The sequence below is a fragment of the Cibotium barometz genome, chromosome 48 (assembly GCF_041138505.1).
Source record: "Cibotium barometz isolate CiBa-2024 chromosome 48, ASM4113850v1, whole genome shotgun sequence".
Taxonomy (NCBI): domain Eukaryota; kingdom Viridiplantae; phylum Streptophyta; class Polypodiopsida; order Cyatheales; family Cibotiaceae; genus Cibotium; species Cibotium barometz.
The window spans coordinates 17,852,311-17,866,762 of record NC_141093.1 but is presented as its reverse complement, the minus strand read 5'-3'; the positions used below and the strand labels follow the sequence as shown (position 1 = coordinate 17,866,762).

At 35.6% G+C, this 14,452-nt stretch overlaps 1 protein-coding gene across 2 annotated transcripts; it reads right to left on the bottom strand.

Moving 5' to 3' along the window:
- Positions 1-846: 846 nt before the first annotated feature.
- LOC147610898 (uncharacterized) lies at positions 847-5,353 on the bottom strand. Of its 2 annotated transcripts, none has more exons than XM_086785564.1 (4): positions 4,103-5,353; positions 3,016-3,145; positions 2,570-2,916; positions 847-1,915 (listed from the first exon to the last, which is right to left on the bottom strand). In XM_086785564.1, the coding sequence occupies exons 1-4, from the start codon at positions 4,233-4,235 to the stop codon at positions 1,257-1,259; spliced, it is 1,269 nt and encodes a 422-aa protein (XP_086641690.1). In that variant the 5' UTR covers positions 4,236-5,353; the 3' UTR covers positions 847-1,256. The 2 variants fall into 2 exon arrangements, with proteins under 2 accessions (XP_086641690.1, XP_086641691.1); XM_086785565.1 differs by lacking the exon at positions 4,103-5,353 and adding an exon at positions 3,674-4,082.
- Positions 5,354-14,452: the final 9,099 nt, after the last annotated feature.

Genomic DNA, 14,452 nt, shown 5'->3' with positions numbered 1-14,452 from the left:
AAGCCACCATCTTGGGCTAACTTTGATTAAAGGAAAGACATGTTGTAGGGACAATAGCCTTTTCATGCTTTCTTTTTTCGATTTTATGGCAATGTGTGAGATATAGAACATGCAATTTGAGTACCATGACAAATCCTCAATTAAAATCATTGGGGACAGGGTGGAGTTTAGAAGTAGTTTGAACTTTCAAGCATCACATCTTGAAAGTTGATTGTATAGAACTATTGAAATACAAACATTAAAATAAAAACATTAAGGACAAGGAACGTGGGAACACGAGCAAAAAGTTATTGATAAATCAAAAGAAAAATGTCGTTTGATAAATCAAAAGAAAAGTGTTATCAGTCATGTCGAGGGAAAGGGAAAGCCTTTCCAATGTGTCTATGGCCAATGTCTTTTCATGCCAAGTTGCCAACCTAGTACCTATCTTTGAAAGAAAAATTTAAACCCAAATTTGATTTGTATCTTTTAACAATCATTATAGTAGAATCAATGCTTTGGTCAATAATTGTACCCTTATACAATAGCAATCATTTTTATTAGTTATCAATTATACTTTTGCATTCTCTAATGTTCAGTTATGATTTTCATCACAATTGAAACTTTGTCAATAATTGTACCATGATAAAATAAATATTCTTTGTTAATATCAAATATAGTGCATGAATTCAATGCTCTCTCTTTTTTGGAGGGGGGGTTTACTTAGATAATGAGGCTCTTTTTTCATATGTTAAATCACCTAGCTTCAATTGTGCAAAGTTCTTAAAATGTCAATGTAGCAACATCTAAGGTTTTTACATCAATATTAATTAGCACTTGACAAATAGCTTGTACTCCAAGAGGCTCTTCTTTCATATCTCAAAAGAAACATTACCTAGTTTTATTTGTACAAAGCTCTTACAATGTCCATGCAACATCATCTAAGGTTTTTACATCAGTATCAGTTAGCACTTGTTGACAAATAGCTTGAACTCGAGATCAGTACAAGTCTTTTTTTTATTTATTACAAATTTTATCTACAATTGTTGGGTTATTTCTAGAGATGAGCTCATAAAAAGTGTATACTTGAAACTTTAATCAAGGTCTCATTTGATACAGAATTGCTGCAATGCTAAGCTTAATTAGTAGTGTCATTAAGCTCACATTTGATCTAGAATTGCTGCAATGCTAAGCTTAATTAGTAGTGTAATTAAGCTCACAGTTTGGTTTTAAACAGCTGCAGCAATGTGAGCTTGAATATTAGTGTAATATTAAGCTCACATTTGATCCAAAATTGCCGCGATGCACTGACGATGGTCCGGGAAGGTATTGGCCATGTTATTGGAAGGATATCTGCAGAGTTTTTCATAATTAACTTCACTGCCTTCTCCATTGAGATGATCATCAAGATGATAATCGTGAAGCTTAGAGTCTGCTAATCCTTCACCAACCAAGGGATTAAGGGGTTCCAGAGCTGCCTCGTTCCATACTGGCATCGTGCTAAGCGTCTCCTCCTGTAGCTGACCATAATTATGACATAAACCAGCATTACTCCCACCATTAGTGCATACAATTACCTCACTCTCATTTGAATCTCGGGCATAATTATCCATGTTTATATCGTCGGTATCCGCCGCCGTCGATTCTGGTCTGTTGCTGATCCCGGTTGAGCTGATTACGCTGGCTAAGTAGCACAATTCAGGCTTAATACAGCTACTAATCCTCGTTTCAATCTGTGGATTATGAAGCGATGAAAGCTTTAATGGAGACCTTAGCGTTGTCGCCAGTGAATTAAGGTTAGATGAGAAATTGGAGGAGGTTTTTGCCACAATTGGTGAGGGCAATGGGCTTTGATCATCATAATAATTGCTGCTTTTATCCAGAAATGGATTGAAGACAGCATTGTTCTCTGTAGTAAATTGTTCTCGAGCAAGCCCTAATTTATTAAAAAAAAACGAAAAAAAATCAGAGTATTCTCAAGCAATAATCATTTATTAATATGATTATTAATTAGCAAGAGGAAGGAACTATGTCAAACAAATATTTCAGTAGTTGGTATGTTAACCTAAGTTTAAAATTTCTGAACTTAAGTGCGGTTAATTAGCAAGGATAATTAAATAGTATCTAAAACCAATCCATAAGTAATCAGCAACAAATTAAAATAATCAAAAGAATTAAAAGCATTGGTTAATCAGAAAAGGTAATCAAATAGTTTCCAAATCCACTATTATGCAAGAATAATTAAAAGCAATCACACAACTAAATGTAAAAATAATCTCTAAACTACCCAAGCCCTAATGAACCAGTAAAGACCAAAATTCAGGACTAAATTAGAATAATCACAAGAATCAATCAAACGATTAGTTAGCAAGGATAATCAAACTGTCTCTAAACCCACTAATCTGCAAGAATAATTGACTTGTCTATAAACCAGTAATGAGAATATGAGGACGATCACAGGGATTAATTGATTAACTAGCAATTATTACAAAACAGTCTCTAAACCCACTCACATGTAAACTTGCAAAACAATCCCTAAAATCATTAATTAGGAAAATTAAAACAACCTTAATCACTGCTAATTACTTGCCTGGAGAAAATTGTCGTTGCATGTCTTCTACTTGAAAGAGGGGGTTTTGTATCATTGGATTAGATTGCTTGAGATCAACATTTAACTTAATTAAGTTGGATGTTAATTGTGGGCTTGAGTTAAGCTGATCGGAGAAGAAGTCGAGCTTTGGATTAATACCAAAATTAGGAGCAGTACTGATAAGCTTATCCACTAATTGTGTGTTCTTAATCTCGTTGATGTCTAGTGGCTTGTGGGTGTTGGGATCAAGCCCAGCTTGCTTAAGCCGCTTCTTAATGCAAGAATTCCAGTAATTCTTAATCTCATTGTCCGTACGGCCTGGTAGATGTGATGCGATTTGCGACCACCTGCAGTAATTAACTATCATAACTATATTCATCACACGATTAGGACATGGATTAATATGAAATGCCAAAGAGTTTAGTGATAATAATTAGTTTAACTACCTATTACCCAAGATGCTGTGAAGATCAATGATGAGCTTATCTTCGTTTTGCGAGAACATGCCTCGCTTTAAATCAGGCCGCAGATAATTAATCCACCTTAATCGGCAGCTCTTACCACAACGTTGGAGGCCTGCAAATTACACAAACACGATTAAAAGCTAGGTAATACATGCAAGGGGGATCACTACGCCCAATTAGTGACATGTAATTATTCTTAATTTGCGTATCAAGAAGAACAAAGCTAGATCAAAAAATGCAAATGTGATGATCATCAGAGTACCTAAATGACATGTAGTTAATCATTTTGCGTAATTTAATTAGTACTAAATGCAATGCTGTGTACATGACAAATGAACGACTAATAGATAATTATATGAGCTAGATTAGTACAGGCAATGATTTAGAGAGTGATCGATAGGCCTAAGTGGTATTTCATCAATTACTTGCAATATAGACGAAGAGAAGTAGATCACTGCATGCAAAGCGATCAGTAGATCTAAATCATATGCAATTAACAGTTTGATTTGCATCAAAGAATCGAACAAGAGATCTAGATCACTGCATGCAAAGTGATCAGTAGATCTAAATCACATGCAATTAACTAATTTGATTTGCATTAAAAAATGATGTTTAGAGGGTGATCATAGGCCTAAACGACCTTTAATTTAAACATTAACCGCATTGGGAAGAGCTAGATTCATAGAAGCCAACGATGTTTACACGGTGGTTAATGAGTGTTAGTAATGGATGTAATTAATCAATATCTGTGTAATAAGAGCTAATTAATCGAAATTTGCATACGAAGAGAGTTAGATTGGTACATGCAGCACTGTTTAGCGGGAAATTAATACGGCTAAGTAACTGTTATTAAAGCAAACATACTAGATTAATAGACGCAAAGTGTGTATTATAAAAGGGTAATCATTAACGACCTGATTGCAGGTAGTTTGCATGATAACCCTAGATCTACTTTAATACATGTAAAGATGCCTACAAGAGGGTGATCATTAGGCCGTAATGGAATGCAATCAACCATCTGGATTAGGGGAGAGTTGGAAGATTAAGAAGAGATTAGCATAATCACTACCAGCTTGTTTGGGTAAAGAGCTCCAGCAACCATGCCCATATTTTGAGATGAAGTTGATCAGCCGCTCATCCTCTTCAGGGGACCACAGGCCCTTCCTAACCTTTTGCTTTTGGCAGGAAGTGTGGCGGCCCATTTCGATTTCAATTAAGCTAATTACAGATCAATTAGCAGCCTTATTTGCACCTCTTATGTAGAGATTAACAGATCAATTAGCAGACTTATTTGCACCTCTTATGTAGAGATTAACGAAGATCATATGACACAACACCCTTATTGATATGATCGTATCATAGGAACAAGACCTAATGCAATAACTAGAGATAGTGAGAACCTAATACACTAACAAATTAAGTAGTAGTATATCATATAAGAAGATCCCTAGTGTAATTAGCGGGTGCCCTAATTACATGATAAATCATGTATATCTTATTAGCAAACCCTACTGTAATTAACGGATGCCCTAATTACATTATATCCTGATATGTTATGCCATCAAACACCGAATGTAATAAGAGAGAACCTAATTTGTGGGTGTAATTATGCGAGGAAACCATATTACGATAAATTAGGTCAGAAATTAGACCATATTACGATAAATTAGACCCAAGGTAAACTCATAAATTAGACCATATGACGATAATGTGACAGAATAATTAGTTAGCACCTGGTAATAATACAATACCCTGAAGCACAAGGAGGAATTAGACGTTGAAAGAGTACTGGCTAAACAGTGAGAGAAACCCTAATGACGCAGCAGGCAAGAAGCAGAAGGTACGATTAATGCAAGGCTTTTGGCTAGGGTTAGCGGGGTTGATACAGAATTGTAGAAAGCCCTGCGAATGGGAAGGGAGAATTGGAGTTGAAGAGGTAAGGTTATGGTGGGTGATCAGGATATACAAGGTTTTGGGCTAGGGTTAGTGTTAATGCAGGTTGCATTGTTTGCAATTAGAGGCAGTCGAAGCGCCATGGCGAAGGAGAGAAGATTCAGTTTGCGCAGCAAAGCGCCACCGCTGCCGCTGCTGCTGCTGCTGCTACTACTAGTAGTTGTTGCTGTAGCCTGCCAACAGAGAGGTAGTTTTTTTTGTGTGATTATAATTATAGAGGTAGGGGGGAAGGGGGAGTGTAGGAAAACAACGTCGTCATAAGGGCTTGCACGGAATCCTTGGGAGTTCAACTTGAAGCCTCACTTCATTTACTCTCTCAGTTACCACGAAATGATATAATGTGAAGAGAGAGAGAGAGAGAGAAAGAACGCCCATAGAGACAAGGCCTCATTTGCTTTTATTAGGGACTATCCCAAGAATTGGGGGGGAAATTTGCATTTAGTAGGGACTATTCCAAGAATTCTCTCTCTCTCTCTCACACACACACACACACATATAGAGAGAACTTTGGTTTTACTAGGGACTATCCCAAGAATTAGGGGGGAGAGAGACATAGAGAGCAACTCATCAACATTCTCTCTCTCTCTCTCTCTCCCTCTCTACATTATTTCATTTTCTCTCTCTCTCTCTCTCTCTTTCTCTCTCTCTATATATATATATAGAGAGAGAGAGAGAGAGAACTATGTATATATATAGCTCTCTCTCTCTCTCTCTATATATATATATATATATATATATACATATAGAGCTATATATATATATAGCTCTATATGTATATATATATATATATACATAGAGAGAGAGAGAGAGAGAGAGCTATATAGCTATATATACATATAGAGCTATATATATATATATATAGCTCTATATGTATATATATATATATATATATATACATAGAGAGAGAGAGAGCTATATAGCTCTCTCTCTCTCTCTCTATGTATATATATATATATATATATATTTATAGAGCTATATATATATATAGCTCTATAAGTATATATATATATATATATACATAGAGAGAGAGAGAGAGAGCAAGAGAGAGAGATCTCTCTCTCTCTCTCTCTCTCTCTCTCTCTCTCTCGCTCTCTCTCTATATATATATAGCTCTCTCTCTCTCTCTCTCTCGCTCTCTCTCTCTCTCAGAGAGAGAGAGAGCGAGAGAGATCTCGCTCTCGCTCTCTCGCTCTCTCTCTCTCTCTCTCTCTCTATATATATATATATATAGAGAGAGAGAGAGCGAGAGAGCGAGAGCGAGATCTCTCTCGCAGAGAGAGAGCGCGAGAGAGAGAGAGAGAGAGAGAGAGAGAGAGAGAGAGCAAGAGAGAGCTATATATATATATATATATATATATATATATATATAGAGAGAGAGAGAGAGAGAGAGAGAGAGAGAGAGAGAGAGAGAGAGTAAATACACTCCAAGCTAGATAATGTACTCCGTAATATCATAATACACCTTCACCCTTCTCCTTATGCTTGCGTATGTAATATACTAGGACTTTAACCCCCATATCTCACTGTATCAATACACCTTGCTTATTTATATCCTTGAGAGGGACATGTCCATACAAAAGGGCAATATTTCTTTGATTCTTTTGTAGCGTAGGTAGTGAATGACCACTACTTTTTAAAATATGATAGAATGCAATGTGTGTTATTATCTCTGTGTGTGTGTGTGTGTGTGAGAGAGAGAGAGAGAGAGAGAGAGAGAGAGAGAGAGAGAGAGAGAGAGAGAGAGAGAGAATGACATAGGTCGCATAAAAGGGCTACTAACAAGTCTCTTCCTTGCAGTCAGCTCATTTGGTGGAGAATGACACCACTATATATTGGATGAGGGTACTCTGAGCTACACCTGTGGTTCGGAGTACACCTGTGGTGCGGAGTATTAGTGAGGGAAAGCTAGTACATCACCTGGTGGCCATGTGGCCATTTGTAAAGTAATTTTGGTAATATTTCTTCTATTACAAAAGAGAGAGAGAGAGAGAGAGAGAGAGAGAGAGAGAGAGAGAGAGAGAGAGAGAGAGAGAGTTTATGACACCACAATATAGTAAATTTTGTGTACACATGGCTCTTTAACATAGAAAGTATACATAAGAATTAAGAAATTATTTTAATTTGCTAAAAAGTGTAAAATGTAGACCTCCCACATGCTAAACAACAAGGTCTTACAATGACAGTGCATGTCACATGGAATAAGGCAATAAATCATATACCATCTAAACTATTTTTAAATGATACAAACAGCTTGAACATTCTACAAAACATTATACCTAAGCACATTGTAAAGAATACTAGCTTTTCAAACATTTTCTATTAGTTTGCTTTTGCAAATTAATATTGGGAAAAGGGAAAGAACTATTTTGGTTGGACTTATCAAGTTTATTAGTAATCCTCAACATGTATTGTTTCTAAATGCCAATAAAGCAATGTTGACATGTAATTTATCCAAATATGTTTACAAAACGTGTGCATTAAGAGTCCATGACATTCAAGTGATTGGTGTAGCATTGAGGGTCCATGACATTCAAGTGATTGGTGTAGCATTGAGGGTCCATGACATTCAAGTTATTGGTGTAGCATTGAGGTTCCATGACATTCAAGTCATTTTGCTAGTGTAGTAGTTCAACTAGACACCCTATTATACAATGCCTCTTCACAAACAGTGCATGTCACATGGAATAAGGCAATAAATCATATACCACCTAAACTTTTCTTAGATGATACAAAAACATCTTGAACATTCTATAGTAACATTATACCTAAGCATATTGCTAAGACTACTAGCTTTTCAAGCATTTTCTATTAGCGTGCTATTGCAAATTAATATTGGGAAGCTGAATTCCATTTGGACTCATCAAGTTGATTAGTAATCCTTGACATGTATTGTTTTGAAATGCCAATCAAGCAATGTTGACGTATAATTTATCCAAATATGTTCACAAAACATAGACTACAAAAAGAATAGGTGCATTAAGGGTCCATGGCATTCAAGCAATTGGTTATGTAGCATTGAGGGTCCATGACATTCAAGTCATTTTGCCGGTGTAGCATTTCAACTAGACAACCAATTACATAATGCCTCTTCACAAATGTTTTCCAAGTGATTGACATAGCATTGAGGGTCCATGCGGCAGAGAAAGGTTAATTCGTCTGATGAGTAGTACGACCCTGAGCGCCCAGACGTCCTCTTCAAGTTCTTAGTTGAGAGCTCCCCAAGCTGTTGCCTCCACGAGTTGCTGGAGCTGCTCCACTGGTAGGAGGTTCAGATCCACAAAGAAAAAAAATAATAGTGTTGACCTATTCTACACTACAAAAGTGACCTAAGCAACCAAGGCTCTAGATACCATGTTAGAATTTCGTGGTGCTCATGCTAGATCATTATGTGGAGGAGAGAGACTCACAAAATACAAGAAAATATCTTGCTTATTAAGTTGCTCAAAAACAACTAGGCTTCTTGCTCCATTCAAATGCCTTTGGCATGTGCCTTTAAATAGACTTGCTAGTGGCCTAGGGTTAGGTGGCTCCCTTAGGACCATTCACACCCACACACCTTCTACACCCTTGTTCACTAAGGCTCCAAGGCCTATATCTTAATAATTAGACACCCTATTACATAATGCCTCTTCATAAATGTTTTCCAAGTTTAAACGTGACTTTTTTCTTTTGGGCATACTGTACATAAGCCAAAATTCTTAGTCATCACATTGACGTGGGCAACATCCACCATCCATTAGCGTTTAAGGGAATCATTGATCATTATGGTTTGGATCATATTATAACCCAAAATTCTTGGAACCATCACATGATGCGAATTCCATCCCCATTAGGGGTTTAAGGGAATCATTAATTATTTTTTTGCATATGTACAAAGTGTTGGCATTTCTGTGCATGTTTATCTATGCTATAAATGAGGTGGTCTCCCATCCAATCTCCCTATGTCTCCACTTTATGGAATCTTCTATCCAATTCCTTCTCATAGCATAGTAGCATATTCACTATTTGTGACCAAGTCTAACATCTGTGATCAAATGAACAAAAGGGGTGTTTAACTCTATAATATTACACAAAGGTCCACGTAAAAAATGTTTATGACAAATATTGACATATGTGAGATGAATAAAAGGGGTATTTAAGCTTGTAATAACACATTAAAAAAAGGTCATTATAAAAGGGATGTCCTCATAAAAAATGTTTGTGATAAAGGTTGACATACGTGAGATGAATAAAAGGGGTGTTTAAGCTTGTAATAACACATTAAAAAAAGGTCATTATAGAAGGGTGGAATGGGGGGAAAATACAGTGTGTAACTAAATAGGGGATAATAGTGTATATTCTATGTTTAGAATCTCATTATTTACTTCATGGTCCTTTGTTTCTAAACATACAAGGTAGTAGTCCACCTTTCTAGATAGGAAAAAATGTGTGTTCCTAATTGCTTAAGTTTTATTTTAAATAAATCGATCTTGTTTCTAATTAGCATTATTTTGATTTGTTGGTTGGCTATATAATTATAAATTCAACTTACTTCTGATTAACATTATTTTGCTTTGTTGGTTGGCTACATAATTATAACACCATAGCCTAGAGATGAAAAATAAGTTTTTAGTTGCATCACTTGATACCAAATCCTTTGTAAAACATGGTGTTCAAATATGCCAAAAAAAACTAAAAATGCGAGGAAAGGTTCATAATTAATTGAATATGGTTTTGTTGTCCCTTGCTTATAATTTTATTTTACAAAGTGTCCCTTTTCTATCTAGGGTTATGAGGTAATGTCGTGCTTTCATTAAAATCACGATGTAGTTTTCATTTTGATATAGCAAGATGGCCATAAACTTCTAAACAACACAAGAGGTAGCATGATTATAAATTCAATTTCACTTCATTTAGAGACAAGAATGAAAATGATAAACTTCTTGAGGTGACTAGGTAAAGGCCTTTATAATGTACTTTAACATTGCTTACATATGCAAAATACTAGACTATCTCAAGCTCTCTAACCATGATTACTTCATGTACAAAGTGATAGTGGACCTCCATTTGTTTTGAGTAAGCTTGAAGCACAACTTTATGTTGATTCTTTAGGGCTGCATTCCGTAGTCACAACACCTTCTATGATGCAAAACATGTAGCTTTATTAATGAGCCTTTTTTAAAGACAATAACTACACATTATTCTATATACAAACCTAAGAAATGGACCATAAAACAAGAGAGAAGGAATACCTTGTTACTAATCATCCTTTATCTAAATCAATACACCAAACCTAAGTCGCAAGTTGGTGAGGAATACCTTAGTACTAAACATCCTTTATCTAAATCACTACCAAATCTAAGTCGCAAGCTAGTGAGGATTTCACCCATGTCATCATTGGTGCCAAAGTTGAAGTACCTCTCTGAGTATTTCAATAATCACAACATCTTGCCTTTTGATGATTCTCATGGTCTTGATATAAAACTGATATCTCAACTTATATTACACACAAGATCTCATCCATAAGTGGTGAAAGGTTTTTGATATTTCTATCTTGTTTAAGCTCCATAAGGGCAACAATCAACTTTCATTTGAACATACATAATGCCATAAGTATTTGAAGGAGGATCAAGCACAAGGTTAATGCATAACTCAGATAAAGAGATGACTTTAACTATGTGTTATTGAGATATGAACTTTTGAATGACTATAGAAGAATGTGTTGGAGGCTAGATGTTGCTCTAGGAAATGGACATCACTGCATCACATATAATGGAAAAAGTTGAGGTAATGCATAGAATTTATAGACATCCCTTGGTGATCTAGCCAATATGTTAATCAACCTCCAAATGATGGGGACAAACCATATGGAAATCTACAAACCAATCTTAACCTACCAGTTCCACTTTAACACCATATTAGAGAGTTTGGAAAAATCCCAATTCCCATTTTGCAAGATTGTAAAAAAGGGAACATGGTAAATCTTTTAAGCTTTTGTCAAAATCCCCTCATGTAACATATCATTGGAAAGAGATTAAAGAGTAGGTTCTAAAATACACATTCTCTGACAACTTTTGAGTTTTTATGCTTAAGCCACACCAAAAAGTAGATTAAAAAGAAAATTCCCAAAGTCTTGGAGTTTTCCCACATTCTCCAATATGGTAATCTTTATATAGATCCCTTGGTGATCTAGCCAATATGTTGATCAACCTCCAAAGGATGGGGACAACCCATATGGAAAACTCCAACTAATCTTAACCTACTTGTCCACTATAATATTATTTAAATCATGGGTGGGAGAGAAAATACAAGGGGTTAAGATAATTTCTTGTTGGTGGCTAATCAACACGGCAAGATAATTTAAATAAGTTAAGACCGGCCATGCCTACATGCACATGCATAGCATACAAACTTATAACAAATTGTAGATTTAGATAAGCTAATCGAAAGAAAGATATAAAATAAAATAAGTGGACCCAGAAGTAGCTTGTATTATTGGACTGAGAATGTATGATCAATATGTTCCTCTACCTCTCTCTGTTCCATTAGCCATTGGTTAGTTTCTTGATTCATTTATAAAAAAATCACATCCACCCTATTCTAGGTCAAATGGATGTTACCCTAGCTAGTGGTCCTACTACTAGTCATGATAGCTTATATATGTGGCACTTAGGCCGTTATAGTACGGCATCCAATAGCTTGCTACGGAAAAGTTCCTATCAAAATTCATCGTTAGATGGGTCAACAATTAGCATGCCCATGGGACAACCCACATCTAGTTTAGTTTGTGTGATAGGGTGTTTGATAAAATGATCTGAAAATTGTCTCAAGAATTGGAATTAATAGTAGGTAGGAGGCTGGTTTTGGGACCTCTTCCATGCTCATTTGGATAGACCTAGCCACTAGCTGTGTATTTAGGGCTTCTGTACTCCACTTGCAATATTGTAGCATTCTCATACTTCAAAGAAAACTAGATTTATGAGAGAAGGATATGCTAAGTAAAATTTTATATAGTAACCCCAAACTGGGTGCCTAAAATCATCTTGACACAGCTGTTTCTATATGTTTGTTCATGTTCCATCTTGGCTCTATAATGTTGCTTCACTTGGAAGTTCTTCTTCTGTTCATTGTGCCCAGTTTACTTCATGTTCTAACAAGTATAAGTTCTTCTTCATCATAATCTAACATCATTTATGAAAATGTTATAAATTAGTGCTACGCACAATCTATACATCATTTTGTTACAAAAAATCAGAGTAATAATCTAACCAAAAAATTGGGCCAAGATATTACAAAAATCATGGAGCAAAAAATAGTCTATATATTGCACGGTGGCCTATCTACTCATTATCATTCCCATCGCCCCCAGAGCCTTACCTTAACACAAGAGGGCTTGAGAAAACTTGAAATAGAAGAACCTACAAAAAATAACAAAGATGAGTGTAACATGATTAGTTGAAACAAAAAAAACTAATTAAAAATTCTATATCTTATCTACCAAAAAGAAGCATGAAAGATAAATAGGGCTTATTGTGAGCATAAGAGAAGCTTAAGGGGAAGGTGAGAAAGAAGAGGATGACTAACATAAACATTAAAAACATCCAAGAGGTGAGGGCCATCTAATAGATTTTCTTGATAATGTTTATTCAAAAAAATCCTAATAAGACTAGTACTTCTAATACTAAAAACATCTAAGAGGTGAGTCCATCTAATAGATTTTCTTGGTAATGTTTATTAAAAAAAACCCTAATAAGACTAGGACTCCTAATGCTAAAAAACCATTTAGGTTGAAAAAGGTGCTTACCTTGATTTTATGCTTGCTCTTATGCTTACCTTGATTTTATGCTTGCTCTTATGCTTACCTTGATTTTATGCTTGCTCTTATGCTTACTTGATTGAGCTTGCTTCCTTGCTTTATTGATTGAGCTTCATTTCTTGCTTGCTTGAGTGGGGGGATACTACCTTGATTGCTTACTTTACAGAGTGGGGGGAGATTACATAGGAGAGAGGAATCGAGCAGACAAGAGTGGGGGGAGATTAGATAAGAGAGAAAGATTGAAGAGGGGAAGGAAGAGGACATAAATCTTGCTTGTTTTTGGAAACAAGAGGGAAAAGGGGAATACGAATGATTGGACACACGAGGAAAAGATGAGTCCTTGCATGAAAGGAATAAGGTGGGACTTCAATAACAAAGGATTGGTTGTACTTGGAGTTAAGGGAGTTCTTGCACATGACATGTGCCTGATTGTGGCAGGTCGACATCCAATCCCAATTTGGATGTGAAGTACCCATATGGGAGGTAGATTTAAAATCCAAACATTTATACTTACAAAAGGGGGTAAAACAATTGTGTAAAATATATATATGGGTACTTTAAATAAATGCATGTAAGTTTATATGTGCTTTTAGAGAGTGGTTAAAAATACTTTAAATTATAGATGCATGCATGTAGGTTTTGTATAAGATTTTACAGAGTGACCATGAGGGTGGTTAAAAATAGGGGTATGTTTTGCATGGGATTTTGTAAAGTGACCATGAGGGTGGTTTGAAATAGGGGTACTTTAAATACATGCATGCATGATTTTTACAAAGTGACTCCTCCAAAGTTTTTCATGAGGGTGGTTAACGTCCATGGAAGGTTTAACCTCGAGGGGCGTACTTTTGGGAAGACCTACATATACAACATGTGTTCAAAGGGTATTAAAAAAATACCATTTTCTAGGAATTTTAACTTAGTAAAATGACCTTTTTCTTTATAAACTTATGGGTTTTTTTCAAATGCCATTAAAAAACCCCTCATGTAAGTAGATTTCTTTATAAACTTATGGGCTTTTTGTTAAAATGCCATTTAAAACCCCCTCATGTATGTAGATTTCTATTTTTTTTTCTCAAAATCTAGTTTAAAAAATCCCTCCTAAATAATTGCATGTAGTAGACATACATATTTTTAAGTGAAGCCCCCAAGTGTTTAACTTTCAGTAGAGATAATTCACCCACTCTACTGAAGCCAAGAATATTTGAGTATGCATTTTTTATATGGCCTTTTAAAGAGTGAACCCTACAAAATTTTCCATGATAGGGTGGTTAAGGTCTATGGAAGGTTTGGCTTTGAGAGACAATTCACCCACTCTACTCAAGACAAGAATCTCTGTGTATAGGAATGGGTACATATAAATTAGAGTAGGGAATCCCAACACCAAAGGGTAGTGTACTCCTTACTTTGGGTATGTGTGCATTAAATGTGGATGCAATTGGAGAATATGACATGATATATTAAAATGGAGGCCATAATTGAGTGGACGCGATTCATGTGCCATCATTGATGTGATCGATGTGCTGGTATTGATTTCATAGCCACATCGTGTAATGTGGTTGGTTATACGGATGGTATAGTTAGCAATTCATGCTTGAAGATGAAACTTCGAGATGAATTAGAGACAAATATCTATGAAAATTCTCTCATGTGTTATAAATTAATGTTGCGCTT

Coding starts and splice junctions, on each gene's coding strand:
- LOC147610898 (XM_086785564.1), bottom strand. CDS start 4,235: ATGGGCCGCCACACTTCCTGCCAAAAGCAAAAGGTTAGGAAGGGCCTG. Junction 2,917..3,015: donor CACAGCATCTTGGGTAATAG/GTAGTTAAACTA, acceptor TAATTACTGCAG/GTGGTCGCAAATCGCATCAC. Junction 1,916..2,569: donor GCAACGACAATTTTCTCCAG/GCAAGTAATTAG, acceptor TTAATAAATTAG/GGCTTGCTCGAGAACAATTT.